The sequence below is a fragment of the Budorcas taxicolor genome, chromosome 23 (genome assembly GCF_023091745.1).
Source record: "Budorcas taxicolor isolate Tak-1 chromosome 23, Takin1.1, whole genome shotgun sequence".
NCBI lineage: Eukaryota > Metazoa > Chordata > Mammalia > Artiodactyla > Bovidae > Budorcas > Budorcas taxicolor.
The window spans coordinates 13,529,986-13,553,175 of record NC_068932.1 but is presented as its reverse complement, the minus strand read 5'-3'; the positions used below and the strand labels follow the sequence as shown (position 1 = coordinate 13,553,175).

General features: G+C 38.6%; 1 protein-coding gene across 1 annotated transcript in view; it reads right to left on the bottom strand.

The window, feature by feature from the left end:
- Nucleotides 1–6,864: 6,864 nt before the first annotated feature.
- Nucleotides 6,865–23,190, bottom strand: part of BTAF1 (B-TFIID TATA-box binding protein associated factor 1) — an 84,762-nt gene continuing 68,436 nt past the window's right edge. The window contains exons 26-38 of the mRNA XM_052661211.1: nt 20,897–21,049; nt 20,542–20,663; nt 20,284–20,451; nt 18,495–18,572; nt 18,233–18,362; nt 16,944–17,085; nt 16,675–16,805; nt 14,197–14,322; nt 12,673–12,825; nt 10,406–10,617; nt 9,036–9,195; nt 8,390–8,560; nt 6,865–7,017 (exon numbers count right to left, since the gene is read on the bottom strand). Coding sequence (XP_052517171.1) covers nt 6,874–7,017; nt 8,390–8,560; nt 9,036–9,195; nt 10,406–10,617; nt 12,673–12,825; nt 14,197–14,322; nt 16,675–16,805; nt 16,944–17,085; nt 18,233–18,362; nt 18,495–18,572; nt 20,284–20,451; nt 20,542–20,663; nt 20,897–21,049 — 1,890 coding nt within the window. The 3' untranslated portion in view covers nt 6,865–6,873. The remainder of the gene's footprint in view (nt 7,018–8,389; nt 8,561–9,035; nt 9,196–10,405; nt 10,618–12,672; nt 12,826–14,196; nt 14,323–16,674; nt 16,806–16,943; nt 17,086–18,232; nt 18,363–18,494; nt 18,573–20,283; nt 20,452–20,541; nt 20,664–20,896; nt 21,050–23,190) is intronic.

Below are 23,190 nucleotides of genomic sequence, written 5' to 3'. Positions count from 1 at the left end.
TCAATTACTTATATACTGTTGCCTTTTTTGGGAGTGGGAGGGTCTGCTTATTCTACTGAAGGAGGTGTGTCAAGATCTCTAATATTCCCTGTCCATTTCCTTTTAAGTAGTTGTCTATTTTGTCCTTTATGGATTTTGAGGTGTATATCAATTTGGAGTTGTTCTAACTTCCTGGTCAACTGAAATCACTTTATCATTATGAGATACCCCTCTTTACTCCAAATAATAGTTTCTGCCTCGAGGTCTACTTCTGAGGTTAATGTGACTGTGTGAGCTGTTGGCCTATGTCTGCTCCCTCCTCACTGGTTTTCAAGCTTCTCCCATGGTGTTTGGTAGAGTTCAGTTCAGTCGCTCATTTGTGTCCGACTCTTCGTGACGCCATGGACTGCACACTCCAGGCCTCCCTGTCCATCACTAACTCCAGGAGCTTACTCAAACTCAGGTCCATTGAGTCAGTGATGCCATCCAACCATCTCATCCTCTATTGTCCCCTTCTCCTCTCACCTTCACTCATTCCCAGCATCAGGGTTTTTTCAAATGAGTCAGTTCTTCACATCAGATGGCCAATATATTGGAGTTTCAGCTTCCGCATTAGTCCTTCCAATGAATATTCAGGACTGATATCCTTTAGGATTGACTAGTTGGATCTCCTTGCAGTCCAAGGGACTCTCAAGAGCCTTCTCCAATACCACAGTTCAAAAGCATCAGTTCTTCAGCGCTCAGCTTTCTTTATAGTCAAACTCTCACATCCATACATAACCACTGGAAAAACTATAGCCTTGACTAGACGGACCTTTGTTGGCAAAGTAATATCTCTGCTTTTTAATATGCTGTCTAGGTTGGTCGTAACTTTCCTTCCAAGAAGTAAGTGTCTTTTAATTTCATGGCTGCAGACACCATCTGCAGTGATTCTGGAGCCCAAGAAAATAAAGTCTGACACTGTTTCCACTGTTTCCCATCTATTTCCCATGAAGTGATGGCACTGGATGCCATGATCTTAGTTTTCTGAATGTTGAGTTTTATGCCAACTTTTTCACTCTCCTCTTTCATCAAGAGGCTCTTTAGTTCTTCTTCACTTTCTGCCATAAGGGTGGTGTCATCTGCATATCTGAGGTTATTGATATTTCTCCCAGCAATCTTGATTCCAGTTTGTGCTTCTTTCAGCCCAGCATTTCTCATAATGTACTCTGCATATAAATTAAATAAGCAGGGTGACAATATACAGCCTTGATGTACTCCTTTCCTGATTTGGAACCAATCTGTTGTTCCATGTCCAGTTCTAATTGTTGCTTCTTGACCTGCATACAGATTTCTCAAGAGGCAGGTCAGGTGGTCTGGTATTCCCATCTCTTGAAGAATTTTCAACAGTTTATGGTGATCCAGAGAGTCAGAGGCTTTGGCATAGTCAATAAAGCAGAAGTAGAAATTTTTTTATGGAACTGTCTTGCTTTTTCGATGATCCAATGGATGTTGGCAATTTGATCTCTGGTTCATCTGCCTTTTCTGAATCCAGCTTGAAGATCTGGAAGTTCACGGTTCACTTACTGTTGAAGCCTGGCTTGAAGAATTCTGAGCAGTACTTTGCTAGAGTGTGAGATGAGTGAAATTATGCAGTAGTTTGAGCATTCTTTGGCATTGCCTTTCTTTGGGATTGGAAGGAAAACTGACCTTTCCAGTCCTGTGGCCACTGCTGAGTTTTCCAAATTTGCTGGCATATTGAGTACAGCACTTTCACAGCATCATCTTTCAGGATTTGAAATAGCTCAACTGGAATGCCATCACCTCCACTAGCTTTGTTCGTAGTGATGCTTGACTTCGCATTCCAGGATGTCTGGCTCTAGGTGAGTGATTACACTGTCGTGGTTATCTGGGTCGTGAAGATCTTTTTTGTACAGTTCTTCTGGGTATTCTTGCCACCTCTTCTTAATGTCTTCTGCTTCTGTTAGGTCCATACCATTTCTGTCCTTTATTGTGCCCATCTTTGCATGAAATGTTCCCTTGGTATCTCTAATTTTGTTGAAGAGATCTCTAGTCTTTCCCATCCTATTGTTTTCCTCTTTCTTTGTGTTGATCAGTTAGGAAGGCTTTCTTATCTCTGTTATTTTTTGGAACTCTGCGTTTAAATGGGTATATCTTTCCTTTTGCCTTTTGCAAAAGGAACTTTGCTGCCAAATGGGTATATCTTTTCCTTTGCCTTTCGCTTCTCTTCTTTTCTCAGCTATTTGTAAGGCTTCCTCAGACAATCATTTTGCTTTTTTACATTTCTTTTTCTTGGGGATGGTATTGATCCCTGCTTCCTGTAGAATGTCACGAACCTCCATCCATAGTTCTTCAGGCCCTCTATTAGATCTAATCCCTTGAATCTGTTTGTCACTTCCACCTTACAATTGTAAGGGATTTGATTTAGGTCATACCTGAATGGTCTAGTGGTTTTCCCTACTTTCTTCAATTTAAGTCTGAATTTGGCAATAAGGAGTTCATGATCTGAGCCACAGCCACCTCCTGGTCTTGTTTTGGCTGAATGTATAGAGTTTCTCCATCTTTGACTGCAAAGACTATAATCAATCTGATTTTGGTATTGACCATCTGGTGATGTCCATGTGTAGAGTCTTCTCTTGTGCTGTCGGAAGAGGGTGTTTGCTATGACCAGTGCGTTCTCTTGGCAGAACTCTATTAGCCTTTGCCCTGCTTCATTTTGTGCTCCAAGGCCACATTTACCTGTTTCTCCAGGTATCTGTTGAGTTCTTACTTTTGCATTCCAGTCCCCTGTAATGAAAAGGACATCTTTTTTGTTAGTTCTAGAAGGTCTTGTAGGTCCTCACAGAACTGTTCAGCATCTTCAGCATGATGGTTGGGGCATAGACTTGGATTACTGTGATATTGTTGAATGGTTTGTCTTGGGAACGAACAAACATCATTCTGGCGTTTTTGTGATTGCATCCAGGTACTGCATTTTGGACTCTCTTGTTGACCATGATGGCTACTCCCATTTCCTCTAAGGGATTCTTGCCCACAGTAGTAGATATAATGGTCCTCTGAGTTAAATTCACCCATTCCAGGCCATTTTAGTTCACTGGTTCCTAAAATGTCGATGTTCACTCTCCTGTTTGACCACTTCCAATTTACCTTGATTCCTGGACCTAACATTCCAGGTTCCTATGCAGTATTGTTCTTTACAGCATTGGGCTTTACTTCCATCACCAGAGTAGGACATTATCAATGTGTTGTTCATATGAATGTCACTCAGTTTATTTTTCAAATGTGAAATAACAATGTATGTGATTTGTATCAAATAAGTGTTTCATTTTTGCCTGTTTTTAGTATATATAAGTAGACTCAACTATACATATTATTTTTGCATTCAACCTCAAGTTTTTGAGACTTATCCACTTTATACCCATTGGTTTTCCCCTGCTGTATAGTACTTCACTATATAAATAATACTGTAGATCTCATTCGGTCCCACACATCTTACAAATACTGTCTTCCCCAAATTTATATTTCCAGGTTGACCTTTCCTTTAAGTCAGCATCTCTACTTTGATACAAGGATCTCAATTTACCAACCAGAAGATAATTCTTGATTTCCTGCTCTCCTGTTTCCCAATCTGTTCCTTTTTCAGTGTTCATGTCTCCTCATGACACCATTTACCCAGCTCTGCAAGAACCAAAATGGAGATGGAGACACATTTGGTTTCCGCCCCCCAGATCTGTTTTGAATTATTTGCAGTAACATCAAATGTCCATTTACAAGTTTTCTGGTCGGCAGTCAGCTGGAGACTCAGGTGTGATACCTGGTTTCGGGAGGGAACGGCCACCCACCCCAGTATTCTTGCCTGGGAAAGCCCACGGGCACTCTGTCACTCTACAGATTACGGAGTCACAGGAGTAAGACGTGACTTGCGACTGAACGACGGCAACAGCCATCAGTAGCACATGTGTGTCAATGCCCGTCTCCCAGTGCTCCCGCCTTTCCTCCTTGGTATCTGTATGTTTGTTCTCAACACCTCTGTTTTTGCTTTGCAAATAAGATCATCTGTACCATTTTTCTAGACTCCACATATGTGTTAATATACAGTATCTGTTTTTCTGACTTCACCGTGCATGACACTCTTGAATGACCCAATTTTGTTACTTTTTATGGCTGAGTGATAGACCATTATATAAATGCACCACATCTTCATCCTTTGCTCTGTTTACAGACGTTCAGGTTGCTACCATGTCCTGCCTACTGTAAATACTGTTGCCGTGAACGCTGGCGCACCTGTGTCTTGTTGAATTCTAGTTTTCCCTGTGTGTATGCCCAGTAGTAGCATTGCTGGGTCATACGGCAGTTCTATTTTTAATTTTTTAAGGAACCTCCATACTGTTTTCCATCAGTTTACACTCCCACTAAGAAGGCTGCCTTCTCTCCTTACCCTCTCCAGCATTTATTCTTTGTAGAGTTTTTGATGATGACTATTCTAACCAGTGTGAGGTGATACCTCATTGTAGTTTTGATTTGCATTTCTCTAAAAATTAGCAGTGTAGAGCATCTTTTCACGTTTGCTGGCCATCAGTATGTCATCTTTGGAAAAATGTCAACTTAGGTCTTCCACCCTTTTTTTTTTTTGATTGGGCTTTTTTTTTTCCTCCTATACTGAGCTACATGAATTGCTTGTATATTTTAGAGATTAATCATTTGTAAGTTGCTTTGTTTGCAAATATTTTTTCCCATTCTGAGGGCTGTCTTTTTGTCTTATACTTTCCTTTGCTGTGCAAAAGCTTTTAAGTTTAATTAGGTACTATTTAGTTTTTATTTTCATTATGCTTAAGTGGGTCAAAAAAGATCTTGCTGTGATTTATATTACAGAGTGTTCTGTCTATGGTTTCCTTTAAGAGTTTTAAGTGTCTGGCCTTACATTCAGGTCTTTAATCCATTCAGAGTTGATTTCTGTCTGTGGTATTAGGGAATGTTCTAATATCATCCTTCTTCATGTAGCTGTCCAGTTTTTCCAGCCACTGGACCAGCAGGTAAGTCCCAAGAGGCAGTTTTTGATGTCTGACACTGACTTGTTGGATGGCAAATATTTTGTTAATTGGCACAACTCAAGTTTTTGCCTTAGAGCCTCACATCGTCTACTCTGGCACTTGATAACATATGCTCCTACAGTCAATTTGGATGATGCCAGCAAGTGTTCTGGGAAATTGGGGAGGTCTATCTTTAATCAGGACATGTAAGATTGTACTGAGATAATGTTCTTATAGTCTCCCCACTTTTGCCTCTAAGTGGTCACATTCCCAAACAGCTTTACTGTTTGGATGTTCTATATAAAGTCAAGAATTTCCTTCTGGTCTTCTATTGAATTTGACATAAATTCTCAATAACGGAAAAAATAACCATTAGAAAAAAGAGGTTTTTCTTTTTTTAAGGATGTATCTAAATTAATCTTTTGCTTTTTCTAGTGATCATTTCCTATAAATAACACACAGTTACACATATTTTACAGTTAAATCTTTTTTTATTCTCTTGTGGAATGCTATGTTTAATGTTACAGTATAGTTGTCAAAGCTACTGAAATGTGACACACGTCCATGTCTAAATGCTGCAGAACAGTATAACTTTAAACAAAGTTATTTTACAGCTGAGGTCTGATGGTTTTTAAACCGATGCCTATGTGTATGGCCAGCCACAAACCTGGGGGATGTCTATTTCCTGTACATGTATATACAAATATATCCATACATATTTATATGCACACAGGCATGTATTAATTTATGTGTGAAATTTATAAAATTATATATATACACATACATGCATATCTATATACATATACCCACCCTTGCTATTGAGCTCACTTTTCTAACACTAATCAGCTTCATGCCCAATTATTGCTGCCCAGTATAACTACATGATTTTAGTGCCAATACCAAGCACCTTTTCAGATGCAGGACAGGTATGCCTGTGCATATAGATATGTGTATTTATGTATGTTTGTGTATATAAAGGAATCATTTCTCCCTTTTATGCTTCAGTCATGCATTACTACAATAAACAGTCTTTTCACCATAGGTTTTGAAATTCTAAACAGTGTAAAATCTACTTCTGGAAAACTGTATATGTTCATAGTTACAAAAAATATATTATATATATGATTGAAACCTAGTGAGTACATATGTTCTCTGAATCTGGCTATATCCTAGCCCTTAGATAAATTAAAAAACACCCTCTTAACAGGATGTTATGATAGGCTTAAATAGAACATTACCTGTATTTAGAATAGCTGATAATATTTTAAAAGTTGACAAAATGATGTTAAAGATTTGAAAAACACTATGCCTCTGCATTAAATATATAAACGTTTCCAGCAAGGGCCTGGTTTAATTCATTCTAAGATTCTCATGTTCCAAGCGTAACCAATAATTGTAGTCATTATTCTTAAAATTATGGCTCATTAAGGCTTTTATAAAAAAAAAAAAGCCCTAGTTTTAATCATTTATAAAAAACCAGTTCTATTTAAAAGAAAAAATGTACATGAACACTAAAGTACTCATGGATATTATCCTGTACAAAGTGTGACTATGTAAAGAGGAGGCTCGTTCCCTGTAAGAACACCCCATGGTAGCACATGTAAACCTGGTTTGGTTCCTCTGCTCTGCAGCTATTCAGCGTGTAAAATTTAAACCATTTTCACATTAACATTTAAATTTAATACAGTGCAAATGTTTGAGAATAACTTGTTCCCCCCAGTGAAACAAGGACCAGCGTTATGCTGAATATTCTTCAGATCTATTTACAAATTGAGCTAAAAGTTCACCATAAACTTTGAAATTTGCTGAATATCAGCAGAAATGTTACTGAACTAGCAGCAATTGCATTTAAAATATTTGATAGTTATTTGAGAGAATGCATAAAATTTTCCAGGCTGTACTCTGAATCATACTGCTCTTGATCCCAAAGATCACTCAGATTTTCAAGAATTGATCTCATACTTGTTTTTCCAGAAGTAGAGGTGTCAGCTTTTTCTGCTTTGCCATCCTTTAATTGGAAGAAAGATAAAATGGAAAATTTCAAAAATTTTTTCTTTAAAATACCACACTTGTTTCTAACACAGCACTTTTTCAACAGAGTTGAAAACACTTCAAACTACGGGGAAGCTCATGATCTTGTAAGATAGCCTATTCTATTTTCCACTGCCCTAATAATTTACCATTTTATGCTTTTTATTTGAGAAGAATTTTAAGAACGTTGCAAAGAACTCTGCTAACTGTGTCACTCTGGGCTCTATCGTTCTTCCTCCCTGTACACGTTACAAGGTTAGATATATAAATTATCAGCCTTTCCCCAAACCAATTCAGAGTTAAGTTGTAGGTATTATTTATGCCCCTTTACCCCAAGAACAGGACACTCTTATATAACCAGAGTACAAAGTACAAAAATCAAGATCTCATATTCAGATTTTGCTACTAAGATGGTTTATGCCAACAGCTCTTGCTTCCTTGGAAGACCCCTTGAGCCCAGTTCTGCTTGCTGAAAGAAGTTACCCATAAGAATATTCTAATGAAATAAAAATACATTTGAAGCAATCCATGTTTCTTTGAGCCTTTTTTCTAGGTTACACAGATCTTGTTTTCTCTACCTTATCTTACATGACATGCTTAAGGAATCCTTCTCCATTCTGGCCACATTTGGGGGACTAATTTGTTACTGTTGCAAATGCCACACCCAGAATCAGACATAATATTCTAAATGTGGCTTAATATACAGAGGGAAACTACTTTCTCTAAAATTTGGACATGATAACCCTGTTATTATGGCTGGTTTAACTGCATTATATAAAGCTATCTCTTACCATAATTTATACTGAGTGTACAACTGATTTTCTGAACCGACACAGGACTTTAAATCAACCCTGTTCGTTTTACATTATTAAACTGACAGTATTTCCAGCTGGTGCATTATTTGCTAATGGAGTGTTACCTATTAGTTCTGTAAACAACAACAAAAATACCTATTATCTTCATACCTTTGTGATAATATAGGCATTGTTATCCTGCCAAGGCTGAAGATGCTCAGAGAAGTTAATTTGCCTCGAGTCACCAGTTAATAGGAGGCAGGGCAAGGAATGAAGAGTCAGGTCTAGCTGACTCGAGATAGTTCCTACCTGCTAAAGGACAGCTAAGGAAAGAAAACTCAGGGAGCACGCTAGAGCCATCAATCAGAAAGTCAAAACTTCAAACATCCCCTAGTATCCGAGAATTTTATCTGGACATCAAAAATGCCCTCAAGGGGTTATCTAGTTGATACTACAGTGAACACCTTTGCTGCCCCTTTTAATACTTTGACCAAGTAGTGCCAGAAGTCTGTGAACACATATATTATAAATACAAAAATTGTATAAGTTTTTTACCTTATCAAGAGTAAACAGATCAAGGAGTTGATCTGTCCCCATACTCTGCAAACTAGAATTCTCTTGGCTAATAACAGTATTTGCTATGTTCATCTTGAATTTCTGCAAACCCATTATTTTCTCTTCCAACGTTCCTCTGGTTATCAATCGGTACACATTAACCACACGTTTCTGAATGAGAAAAAGAAGCAACTGTAGTGTTCTTGCCTGTAGAATCCCAAGGACGGGGGAGCCTGGTGGGCTGCCATCTATGGGGTTGCATAGAGTTGGATACGACTGAAGTGACTTAGCAGCAGCAGCACAAATAAATGGTTAAGCTTTGAGATTCACCAAATCAGAGGGATTTGTATGCTTGTTTTAGGTACTTGACTACTACTGAATTAGGATTGCAGGTTTATTTTAAAATCTGTGCCCAAGACCTTAAAATGTTTGCAATCACAGAATATTAGGAATGGACAGTATCCCAGGTTTTCTTGGCCCAAGCACCTCATTTAATGTGAGAAAGTTGTGCAACAAAATTAAGTGACTTACCTAATGTCACAACACTTATTAACATAAAAATAGGAACTCAAACCAAGACTTTGTCTTTTGGGGGAAGTATTATTCCCAGTGTGCAAGTTAACACCTGGGAGTGCTGACTTTTTACCTGCCCAATGCGATGGGCCCGGTCCATGGCTTGTAGATCACGCATGGGATTCCAGTCATGCTCCACAAATACCACCGTATCAGCGCCTGTTAAGTTAAGCCCCAGGCCACCAACATGAGTTGTAAGTAAAAGAACATCTATGGATGGATCATTGTTAAACCTAAAAACATAGATATTAAAAAATAAAATTAGTACATTGCTTAAGTTCCAATTATAGACACTAAAAAGGTTAATAAATACTAAAGAGCACAAATAAGAACGTTGCTTTATAAATCCATGATACAGCCATTTCTGTGACCACTAGAGTTGAGACCACCTTCTTTTAAATAGACATAACATCTGTAGTAGTAGAGAAAAGGTATTCTGTAACATGTTAGAAATTTCATACCTAGCAATTAAGTCCAACTGCAAAATGTACTTGAGTAATTTTCAAAAATGGAACACTAAGACAAAACCCAAGCATGAACCTTTAACATATGGAGACAGAATAGTGTGGGAAAAGGTCAGATCAGTCAGGGAAGGCAGATTAGGGTGGTAAGGGTTGCTAAAATCATACTAGTCCTAGAAGATATTGACAAAGGACATCTAGTAGCTTCTAGGAAAAAGAAAAACTAACATTACCAAGCTATCATTTATTACTGACTGAGACAATCACCAGGCTTTGCTTTATATGCTTTATATTATTTGTTACAGTAGCTCTATAAGGATATTACTATCTGAAAGAGACCCAGGCTGTGTGGATAAGAAACGTTAGTGCCCAAGAGAACACTGCTTTGATGGTGGAGTCTGGAGTCAAGCCTGGGTTTTGAGTCCCTTCCTAGGGCTCTGATTTGTGCCTTAAGATCTCTTAGGAATGTCTGTTAAAAATGCTTTGAAGTCAGCAGCCTGCATGACAGATCCTAGGAATCTGCATTTTAAAAAACGAACCACTGAGATTTCTAAAGCAGACCACATATAAGAAACACTGCACTCAGACTGCTTCCAAGCCAGGCCAGCTTCCATCTTGTTCCCAGTGCAGAGGGAGAGATGAGGATAAAGATCACAGTTAAGCCACCTGTTTGCCACCTCTTACCCCCAACCACCAAATGCAGATGAAGGGGAAACAGTTACCTCTCTCTTTTGATGCCTTAAACTTCTTTCATGCCCTTAAGGATGCTTTCCTAATAGAGGTCTTTCCCCCTAGCTAAACAAACTACTCAATTATATTTCTGCAGTTCTGTATTTTAAAAAGGTAAAGATTTAGTTGGGTTGAATTATATAATAAAACACATTTTCAGGTATTAAGTCAAAGTAGCTCGTGGGCAAACTTCTATGGAAGTAATAGTAATACACTTACTAAAACTTATTTATGAGTTTTAGAAGACACTTACCGCGAAACAATGGAATGCCTCTGACCAGGAGGTATACTACCATCCAATCTCAAGTAAGTGACAGAGGGTAAATGAGGTTTGAGAAGATCATGCTCTACTATATCCAGCATGCTTTTAAGTTGACAGAAGATCAGTATCCTGTGCTGGGCTACTACAGACTCCGTGCCACTCTCGGAAGTACTGCCATTTCCCAGACCACAGTCCAACAGCAGCTTGAAGAAAGAATCGCTTGTTATATTCAAGTGTCTCATAAAAGCAGGCAATCAGTCTCACTGAAATAAATGCTTCTCTTTGTGGTGAGAAAAGGTTAACTTACCTGTGACCTGAAAAACAGGTTAGCATTTTGGGCTATCGTTATGTAATATTTTCTACTCTAGCCCATGTGAAATCAAAACTCTTCATCCATTAATTATTCTCAATAAAACTTAAGCCAGAAAAGCTATAAAACCTAAAACAATAATGAAGTACAGATCTTAAACAGGCTTTCTTTTAAGGGTAAACTAAAAGCTGAGTTTTGCAATAAGGAGCTCACCGTCTGTGATATGATGTACTACAAGTGATGTGAGCAGAATGGCCGAGTGAGCAGTTTCTAGAAAAATAAATTCAAATGGTCCACAAGACCATACGTCATAATCAGAGTGATAATCACAGTGACAAAAAGAGAAACCTTGAAGACACCAAGGGAAAAGTGACTCCCACCACCCCTGCTCTGCATGATTTGTGGGATCTTAAGTTTCCTGATCAGGGAGCAAACCCAGGCCCTGGCAGTGAAACTGCCGAGTCCTAACCACTGGACCACCAGGAATGCCCAGAAGTGACTTCATGTGAAAGGGATTCTCAATGAGATTAACACCTGTTTTCTCATCAGAAGCCATGGAGGTCATTATCAAGAAAGTGAAAAGCATCTATAGAATTGGAGAAAGTATTGCAAATTATTTATCTGATAAAGGCTTAACATCTAGAATATAAACTCCTAAAACTCAACCAGAAGAAACAGCCCAATGAAAAAATAGTTGAAGAACTTCAACAGGTATTTCTCCAAAGAAGATATGTCTTAATAAGCACATGAAAAAAACACCATTATCAGTCATTAGGGAAAACTAATCAAATCAACAGTGTGACACCATCTCATACCCACAGTGATGGTTAAATTAGAAAAAGGAAAATCTTGGGGAGGATGTAGAGGAGTCAGAACCCTGGCACATGGCTTGCCATGTAAACGTTACAGCCACTGTGGAAAGGTTTGGTAGTTCCTTCAAAAGTTAACCACAGAATAACTATGTAACCCAGCAGTTTCACTCTCATATCTATACCTAAAAGAACTCAGACAGATACTCGTAAGGCAATGTTCACTGCAGCATTATTCACAACAGCCAGAGGTGGAGGCAACCGGAGTGTCCACCCGCACATGACTGGGAAAGGAAATGTGGCTTGCTGCGCCGTGCTCAGTGTGTCTGCCTGTGAGCCCATGGGCCCTAGCCCGCCAGGCTCCTCTGTCCAGGGGGTTCTCTAGGCAAGAGAACTGGACTGGGTTGCTATGCCCTCCTCCAGGGGCGCGTCCTGAACCAGAGATGGAACCCTGGTCTCCTGCTGCAGGTGGGTTCTTTACCATCTGAGCCACCAGGGAAGCCTGCAACGTGGTGGTGGTGGCGGCAGCAACAGTGGAAGAACATTATTTGGCCATAAACGTGAAGTGCTGGTGCATGCTGGGACGCGAGGAAACTCGGGAGTAGGGAGAACTAGCCAACCACCGAAGAACAAACATGGGATCCCACTTACATGAAATATTTACAACAGGCATATTCATACAGACAAAGTAGATTAGAGGTTCCCAGGGTTATAGAAAGGAAAGTGGGGAGTTACTGCTAAATAGGTAGAGTTTCAGGCCTTCCCTGGCATCCGGGTGGTTGAGACTTCTCACTCCCTCTGCAGGGGGCACAGGTTCAGTCCTGTGTGCTGCACGGTGCAGCCACAAATAAATAAATTTAGGTACACAGTTTCTATCTGGATGATGGAAAAATTCTGGAATAGTGGTGATGGGTACGTAACACTGGATGTAATTAATGCCACAGAATTCTACATTTCAAGAACAGTTGAAGTGGCAGTTGTTATACTTTACCACAATTTTTTAAAAAGCTGTATGAAAAATTTAACCTAATTTTTTGAAAATGGTAAATCAATCAGTAATCCTTCGGAAAAGCAAATTTATCTACTGTTACAGATCAGGAATGTACAACACACATCTAACACTTAAAAGATGCACTTACTTGTTTCAAAGCTGAGAGTTTAGGGGCATGCTGAATATCACGGAGAGAAGAATTCTGAGCTGCAAGTTTTTCAGTAGTACTCTTGAACTCTGGATGCTGAGGTGTTAAGACTAATGCTGGATGGTTGCACAGTTTACGTAAGTACTGTAATGCCTTTAAGAGGGAAAAAAGCATATATGAGTCTCCTTCCCATGACACAAATATCTGTATCTCAGGATCTTGTCCTGTGCTACCGCATGTCTAGAATGCCCTTCTTCACCTTCTTACACTCCTATTCATTCTTCAGGAACCAGTTCAAATATCTTATCTGTTATGTCTTCATCTGTACTTCTTGTGCAATTTGTGTTTATTTCTGTGAGACAATTTATAACCTATAAATTGTACTGTGATGTCTATCTTCCCCACTAGACCAATGACCTTCTCATGACAAAAAGTCTTATTAGCTCCTACAGCTAACCCTTTTGAACTGAAAGTGCCTTATAATGTTGCTAGATCATTCTAGAATTAGACATCATTTCCTAAAGGAAGGTTCCTCAAACATTAGTAGGTATGAAAGCTTCGTAAGATCCTTCTAAATCTGTATATCTCTCCCCTCTACACAGTATTTTGATCCAACATGTCTGGTGGTGGGAAACGGAAGGTGGAACTATGTAGTTGTGTTTGAGAATCAGGTTTGTTTCCTCTGACTCAGCCATACCCTTGTCTTTGTCATTTACTGGGCCTATGATTTGGGTCTCACTTTTGGCACACAGATTTGTATCAGTAAGCTCCACTGCTGGGCACTATGATAAAACTGGGAGAGGTATGAGCTTTCAAAATCACCTTTTCCCGTTTCTATCTTTAAAAATGCTGTAGTATTTTAATATCTTCATATCTTGGTGACAAGGGGGGGTTGGGAGATATTCTACAGTGGAATATTTCAAAAGGGAAAGAAAAAATGAGTTGACGCTTTCTCTTTTTTCTCAAGCACATTCATCATCTGTCTCAGGACTTCTGTACTGTATGTAATATCTCTGCCAGGAATCATTTCCTCCCACGAATCTACATGCCTCAACCTTCATTCAGATCTTTGCTCAAATGTCACCTTCTCAGTATATCCCTGCTCATCCTGTTGAGAAACTACCTACCCTGACTCCTATACTGTATAAGCCCACAGTTGATTTTCTTTTACATGATACATGTTTTTTATTGTATTTTCCACCCCTAGGATCTTATTCACTGCTTTAATTAACCCCTGAGGTTAGAAAAATTACTGCCTTGTGGTAGGTATTCAAATATTTTATGAACAGGAAACAAAACTCTTCATGTAATAACATACTGCAGTTTTCACTTTAATTTTAATATTAAATTATCTATTACTAATTATACTAACATGAAAATTAATTAAATTGGCTTTTACCTATTTTCAAGAATGTATACACAAAACTGAAAAAATCAGATAAATCCATATTTCAGTGTTTCATATAAACATTGCTGTACTGAAGAGCATTCTTCAACATTTAAAAAGTGGGCTATAGTATGTACCTGGAATACATGACCTGTAGCTTTAAGCTTTGGTTTTTCAGTTTCTTCAGAAAGTGCAGCTGAAGAAACTGTTTCATCAACATCGCACTTGGCACGAGACTTAGCAAAGTCCTCATAGAGCTGAACCTGTAAATTCCCCACAAAAGCAGTAAGTATATTTTTTTCAATTGTTCAAAACATAACTAAAAAAGGCCAGTAAGAACAGCAATGTAAATCAGCCCTCATCGAAGAAAATAAATTACACAACCTACTTGAGTATAGATGATCCACTGCATCGTGGTAGATTCCTTTTAAATTACATTTAGAAAACAAGTTTAACACATTGTTCAGCTGCTAAAATATTTTTTTTAAAATAGTCAAATAATCCTAAATTCAATTTTTCCACTCTATTCAAGAAGGTAAATAAGTTACCGATAAAAGAGAACCTGAACCCTTATAAGTAAATGAGGAAGTCTTCCTTAAGTGAAGTTACATGGTCAAGACCCTAACAGGTAAGTTTCAAAAGACCAAGTTTTAAAACAGATACTAACCACAGAACCCACACCAAGTTTTAAGTATTTCCTTATGAGTCTGGGTTCCTGCTTTGTATATGTTAAAACAATGTGAAAGGGAAGAAATCTACAGTGCTAAAGAACAGAAGTCAGAGAATAAAAACCTATAGGTGCAAAACAAACCCAGATGTCACTTCCCTCTCCAGCTCCCTTCCTCCAGACTACTTAAATGTGTTTTATGCTGATGTTATAATACCACCATAATATCTCAGGTTTTTTCATATGGCACCTTTTCTTTATCATACTTAAAGTCTTCATCTCATTACTCTGAAATTTTTCTTTCAAGAAACATTAATCCGATTTTTACAAACAAGGGATGGGGGCCGAGAAATGATGTGTAGATAATATCACGGAGCTCTTAGCATTTAAATTAGTGTTTTGTCCACAAAACTGAAGTTGGGTAGATAAATACTAAAAGATTAATTGTCTGTATACTGGAGGGAAAAGGAGCTATTTTGCAGATACGTCTATGTATCTTTTATTCATTTGAACCATACTAAATCATAGAAAGTGAAGAGGAACTAAAAAGCCTCTTGATGAAAGTGAAAGAGGAGAGTGAAAAGGTTGGCTTAAAGCTCAACATTCAGAAACATCTGGTCCCATCACTTCATGGGAAATAGATGGGGAAACAGTGGAGACAGTGTCAGAATTTATTTTGGGGGGCTCCAAAATCACTGCAGATGGCGACTGCAGCCATGAAAAGTAAAAGACGTTTACTCCTTGGAAGGAAAGTTATGACCAACCTAGACACCATATTAAAAAGCAGAGATATTACTTAGTCAACAAAGGTCCATCTAGTCAAGGCTATGGTTTTTCCTGTGGTCATGAGCACCAAAGAATTGATGCTTTTGAACTGTGGTGTTGGAGAAGACTCTTGAGAGTCCCTTGGACTGCAAGGAGATCCAACCAGTCCATTCTAAAGGAGATCAGTCCTGGGTGTTCACTGGAAGGACTGATGTTGAAGCTGACACTCCAATACTTTGGCCACCTCATGAGAAGAGTTGACTCATTGGAAAAGACTCTGATGCTGGGAAGGATTGGGGGCAGGAGGAGAAGGGGATGACAGAGGATGAGGTGGCTGGATGGCATCACTGACTCGATGGACACGAGTCTGAGTGAACTCCAGGAGCTGGTGATGGACAGGGAGGCCTGGCGTGCTGCGATTCATGGGGTTGCAAAGAGTTGGACATGACTGAGCAACTGAACTGAATTGAAATCATCTGATACTGACACAGACTGATGCTTATTAACCTAGAACACAACATAAACATTCAAAGAGAAAATTCTGTATAGGCCATATTTTACTAAGACAAGAGATAGCTTCCCCTTACAAAAATACCACACACACACACACACACACACACACACAAATACTGCACAAGGAAAGGCATACAATAAACACCTTTGACAATGGTCTCTATGTACAAAATCAGAACTGGGCAGATGGCAATACTTCTCTTGAAAATTTACTGGCAATACTTCAGAAAAGATGAGGTCCCACTTCCCAACTCAGCCCTGATGTATACACCTATAATGCTGCTGTAAGACATCACAGGCAGACCTCTGGCCCTAAAAAACACTGGCTTACTTCTTTATCTCTGGCTTACTTACTTCTTTATCATTTTAACGTTCCAACTTTTCCAATTAACTCGAGACATATAACAAAGTGATTATGACAGTAGATTTTGTATTAATGCTGTGTTGAAAATGCACAAACCCATATGTGTGCTTATATACCCAAACAGATTCACTTAGGTTTTCTCTACACCTGTTTGAAACAGAATATTCCTGAAGTCTAAGGAAGTAGAAGCTAGATTAAAGCAATAAAACCAAAGGCTAAATCCCTTTACTCACTACCTTTATGACTTATTCAAAGCATTCCAGTAACAGACACAGCATCAACAACCACAATCACCAGACTCCTAACCTGGAGAGGACTGAGAGTACAGTAGTAGTCTTGAATAATTTTGGGTGGTAGATCCTGTAAAACATCTTCTTTCATTCTTCTCAAAAGAAACGGCAGGACCTGGCGGTGCAGTGCATCCATTGCAAGAACACCTGTTAATAATTATTAACGGAATTAATTTTATTCTATTTATTATTCTCATTTCTCTAAGAAAATTAAATGACTTCCTCAAATTAGATATAAATTAGATTCACGTGCATAGAATATATAATGGTATCTCTTTTTCCTACCTGCTTCTTGTTCTCGACTGGAGCTTCGAGCATCCCTACTTGCTAATATAGGTTTACCATACCGAGCAGCAAACTGGCGTTCAGTCCCCAAAAATCCTGGCATGAGGAAATCAAATAATGACCACAGCTCCAAAACGTTGTTCTGAATATAAGAAAGGAACACCAGTTATCTTGTGTGCTAGGATTATTTCCTTACACTTAAAAAATGGAACATTAATGAAAGCCCACTGTAATGACATAGATGAGAGACATTATCACTATATTTCTGGATATGAGTCTACATTTTATTGTGTAAAATTTGGAGAAAATACTCTATCCTATTTAGAGGAACTTAAAGTCTTTTCCACCACAATAAGCCTTGGTCCACAGTATTTAAATCTTTTTGGTCGGTTCTATCAAGTTGTAAATAGAGCAGAATGATGAATACGTTTCTGGTTTTTCTGAGACTAAGATTAATAGCAAGAGTTAAGAAATTTGGCCATCACCACCATTTATTCAACACAGGAAAACCTAGAAGAGTTTGGTTATAGGTCATGTCTACCCAGTATTTATGGGTCATGAGAAAAGGTAAAGGTTCTTTCCAATTCTACTTGGAGTTTCACAAAACAAAAACCAAAAAAAAAAAAAAAACCCCCACACTTTTCCATTTTGGATGCCTTCCCAGTATGTGTGGATCCTAAGGTACCACCCTATCTGTTTACCCCTTCCAGAAGCCCTTCTCACTCTGCTTAAGCTCTGGCTCACCGTGGCGGGCTGCCTTCCTGCAGTGAAGCCCTTCTAACTCCACTTGGGCTTTGCCTCCTGACTCAAGGGCTGCTGCTGCTGCTGCTGCTGCTAAGTCGCTTCAGTCGTGTCCGACTCTGTGCGACCCCATAGACGGCAGCCCATCAGGCTCCCCCGTCCCTGGGATTCTCCAGGCAAGAACACTGGAGTGGGTTGCCCTTTCCTTCTCCAATGCATGAAAGTGAAAAGTGAAAGCGAAGTCGCTCAGTCGTGTCCGACTCTTTGCGACCCCATGGACGGCAGCCCACCAGGCTCCTCCGTCCATGGGATTTTCCAGGCAAGAGTACTGGAGTCGGGTGCCATCGCCTTCTCCGGACTCATGGGCTACTATAGCCTAAAATCACATTTTAAACTATGAGATTTAAAACCAGGTTTGCTCAGATACTGCTACATACCAAATGAACCATTATAAAAGCAAGATAATTATTGGAAATTATTCCAAAAACTTAAAAAAAACCTCTTTAATTCACTGTCAAATGCCAAGTAAAGAAAAGGTAAATAATTACCTGGATTGGTGTTCCAGAAAGAATAATCCTATAATTAGCAGTCAGTTGTTTTACTGCTTTTGACAATTTTGTTTTTCCATTTTTGATGACATGGCCTTCATCAAGAATACAGTAGTTAAATTTAATATTTCTAAGGAAAAATAAACAAAAAATGTTAGCATCTTTTACTACATGTCAGGAACAATATGAGGAGTCTGAGGCAGAAAGATACAATTCTCTCTGAATTTGACACTGTTTTCCTTTACAAAATTTTAATTCTTACCTAAAGAAATCTATGTCATTTCTCACAACATCATATGAAGCCACTATGAGATTGTGCCTTTTCACCTGGTGCTGTAACCTGCATTTAAAAATAAGGAAGATTAGAAAATAGGGAATCTGCAAAGTTTGTAATATACTTTCAAAGTGGAAAGCACAGATGCCATTGTATAAAGTGATTTCAATCTGCCTACCAAACCCAATATTCCTTTCTGCTTACTCGACATCCATGACCCTGCTACCTGAAGGCCATTCTCCTTACAACTTGGTCATGTGGCCCTAACTCAGTCTGATTAGAGAAGAGATGAGTACCTGACTCACAGTGTGAAGGTCATTTTATTTGCCAAAACTTCTTCCTTGGAGGCACACTATTCCTTCATCACTCCATGTTGTGCTGGGGGCCGAGCGCGAGCCATCAATCACATGTCCCCATAATCACCAAAGAGGTGAAGCATTTTAATCAGATCAAGCCATTCACAGTATTTTATTCCCCAATCATGGAGGCTGGTTTGGGGACATGATGCAATCAAGGCCGGCCAGTCTGAGAGAATATCTCTGTTCTTTACAGTTGCCAAGCTAGGAGAATGTAGGCCTAAGACTGCCCATGACCTTTTATCTACACCAACAATAGACAAAAGTCCAGTAGAGACCAACAGAACAAGCTACACATGAGGAAGAACAGTAATTTAGATATACCCGAAGCAAGAATTCACCCCAAGATGCTCAGGTTAATTAATGAATTTCCTGTTTGCTTAAGCTAGTCTGAGTTGAGTTTCTACCACTTATAAATGGATGAATTCCTTTACAGTAAATTCTTTAAGAGTACAAGCTCTTGAGCTGCCTGTGTTCAAATCTTCATTTAACGATACCTAGTAACCTTCTATTTAATTAGCTGAGTGATCTTCTTCCCAGGCCCCATGTCTGGACTCCTCCTCTGCAAATTGGGAATAATAGTACCCATACCTCATAAGGTAATTAAGAGAATACATGGTATTACATAAATGTAAATAAAACTGCTTAGAATATCTAATGCCTGACCAGTAAGTGCTCAGTATATGTTAGCTATTAATTCACAGAAGGGCAGGAAATCTACAGACTAATCAGTAATCTGTGACTATCCAAGCTTTAAAAGACAAACTGGAATTAATGATACACCACTCTTCAACACCTGTATTTAGGAACAGAGATGTATTAACAGAACTATAGTGTTCTATGGGATCAGGGCAGCTAGAGCAAGCCACTGTGCACCAAAAGCACTTTTGGGGAGAGGAAAGAAGGAAGAGGTAGCTCTTAGGGAAAGTGCATAGAAAATGAAGAAATAACAGAAGCACCTAGGAGATGCTATGATCACAAGACTTCAGGAAAGGCACCAAGAACGGTTTTGGTTCTTGACAGTTTCCTAGCTCCAAAAACTTAGAGCCTAACTGATTGTTGACAGTGGTTAATGTCCTTACACTTTGTATTTATGATTTATTTGGCTAGGCCATGTTTTAGCTGTGGTTTTTAATTACAGCACATGGGATCTAGTCCACCAACAAGGGATTGAACCCAGGCCCCCTGCATTGGGAGCACAGAGTTTTAGCTACTGGATGATCAGGGAAGTTCCAAAACTTCTTAAATTTTGATGCGTCTCACTGATTATATTTTTAATATGTTCATTTACCTTTCTTAAATAAGTTAAAGTAAGTTTCTATGTCTGACAACCAAAAAAGCTAACCAGAATTCATTTTTAATAAATTTTATTCTTCCAAACTACTTAAAGATTAAACATTTTTTGGTTATACAGTTCTTACCTTATTCTTTCAGTAGGAGGTCCAGTATAATGCAGTGGATTGAGATATTCTCTGGAGCAAAATTTACCTACTTCATCCACCCAATGACCTGTTAATGTTGGTGGACAAACCACCAAGGAAGGAAGTGGCATACATTCTGCCAATTTTGATCTTGCATATTCCTGGGCCCTTTACAACAGCAAAACACAATGAATTAACCAGCTTGCTTATATTGCTCAGCATCTGAAAGCCTTGTGTTAAAGTAACATTTAAAATTACCTGTGACAGTGATCTCCTGCTAGAATACAGATGGACTGTAAAGTCTTCCCTAAACCCATGTCATCACACAGAATTCCATGAAGCTTATACTTATTAAGAAATGCTAACCAGTTCACACCATCCTGAAACATTGGGAGAAAGAGAAAAATGGTAAATGTGAACAGATCATAAAAATATTTTTCTGTAAAGAACATGTTTACAAAGACCAAACACACTGTATTTTTACAGGCAGGGAGAAATAAATGGATATAAGACACCAAACACAAAAATTTTAATTATTAAATCAATCTTTAAATTCTTCAAGGTACATTTAAAAGGAATAATCAGTATTTATAAGATAAGTATAAAACTTTACCTGTTGATATTTTCTGAGTTCAGCATTGATTGGTACTGGAATCTTGTAATTTTCTAACTTTTTCCCATCTAACAATTGCTCCAAAAAGTGTCTTTCCTTGGCTTTCAATTGGATTAATTCTTCTGACATATTTGGAGGGTCCGGAATGCCTGCCTAAAATTATTTTTTAAGTGTATTAAAACGATTTGTTACTATCTATTAATTTGTCTATCCCCAGATTATGAAATTTCAAGTCTTATCAAAATGTAAATGCAGAGATAACACAATATTGTAAACCAACTATTCTCAATTAAAAAAATACCAAAGCTAACACACACACACACACACACACACACACACACACACACACACACACACACATATGCAAAGAAAAACCAATTCAAAAACAGTATCATTTTAATGACTGGAAGACAAATATTTAAGAATTAGGTTTTAAAAGCACTATATAATGAGATTATTAAATAAGCACATCTAAGTGAAGAGGAGCTAAAAAGCCTTTTGATGAAAGTGAAAGAGGAGAGTGAAAAAGTTGGCCTAAAGCTCAACATCCAGAAAACGAAGATCATGGCATCTGGTCCCATCACTTCATGGGAAATAGATGGGGAAACAGTGGAAACAGTGTCAGACTTTATTTTTGGGGGCTCCAAAATCACTGCAGATGTTGACTGCAGCCATGAAATTAAAAGACGCTTACTCCTTGGAAGAAAAGTTATGACCAACCTAGACAGCATGTTGAAAAGCAGAGACATTTCTTTGCCAACAAAGGTCTGTCTAGTCAAGGCTATGGTTTTTCCAGTGGTCATGTATGGATGTGAGTTGGACTGTGAAGAAAGCTGAGTGCCAAAGAGTTGATGTTTTTGAACTGTGGTGTTGGAGAAGACTCTTGAGAGTCCCTTGGACTGCAAGGAGATCCAACCAGTCCATTCTGAGAGAGATCAGCCCTGGGATTTCTTTGGAAGGAATGATGCTAAAGCTGAAACTCCAGTACTTTGGCCACCTCATGAGAAGAGCTGACTCATTGGGGAAGACTCTGATGCTGGGAGGGATTGGGGGCAGGAGGAGAAGGGGACGACCGAGGATGAGATGGCTGGATGGCAACACTGACTTGATGGACGTGAGTCTGAGTGAACTTTGGTGATGGACAGGGAGGCCTGGCATGCTGCGATTCATGGGGTCGCAAAGAGTCAGACACCACTGAGCAACTGAACTGAACTGATGCTATTTTAAGAACATAGCTACAACTTATTTTTCCCATACCATTTGTTACTTGATAATGACAAAATTGTACTGTTTAAGTGGAATGCTGTTACTATAGAGCCTCTTAATTTTAGTGTTAACGGTTACCCAGGGTACTGGTTCTCAAAATGTGGTCTGCAAACCCCTCAGGATTTCTAAGACCTTTTCAAAGGGTTACTGACTGCAGCTATTTCATGACAAAGGATAAGACACTGTTTGCTTTTTCCACTGTGCTGACTTTTGCTCTGATGCACAAAAGTAATGGTGGGCAAGACTGCTTTTGCCTCAGAAAGAATCAAGGCGGTGACACCACCAAGTATGCGAGCAGTCACTATTACTTGCAGCCATGCACCAGCCTTTTTTTAAAACAAGCTGGTTTCACTTAAGAATGTCATTGAAGCAGTAAAAATAATTTTATTAAACCTCAACCTTTGAATGGCACATCTTTTTTAACACTCTGTGCAACAAAATATGAAGTATTCCATAAAGCATTTCTGCTTTATACCATGCATACTGAAATACAAACTATTTAGGAAAAGCACTTGTAAGATTTCTTAAAATTGTGAGTTGACCTAGCTGTCTTTTACAGAACGAGTTTACTTGAATGGACTGACAAACTATGGTTATTCTGACTTGAGTATTTGGCAGATTATTTTCTTTAAAAAATTTGGTCACTTCAAGGAAAATGAGTGGCACAACCTGTTGCCAATGATAAAATGCAAGCTGTCAAACGAAACTTAGCACTGCAGGTGCTTCCCAATATTTAAAAATTTTCTGTTGGTGATACTAAGGAGTCTGTTTTTTGTTACTGTATGCTCATATGAATCAACCTTTAAAAGATTTACATAACTCAGTGAGCCAGTGTTCTCCAAATGACCATTGCTTTGTAAAAGGTCTATTTAAAAGTCTAATGGATTTATTCTTTAAATGAATTAATAAATCTTTTTCCACTTTTCAATTTTAATTTCTACTACAGAAAGTATAATAAACAAAAGTTCTTTGGGGTCTTTAATTTTTAAGAGTGTAAAGAGGTACAGGGACCAAAAAGTTTGAGAACT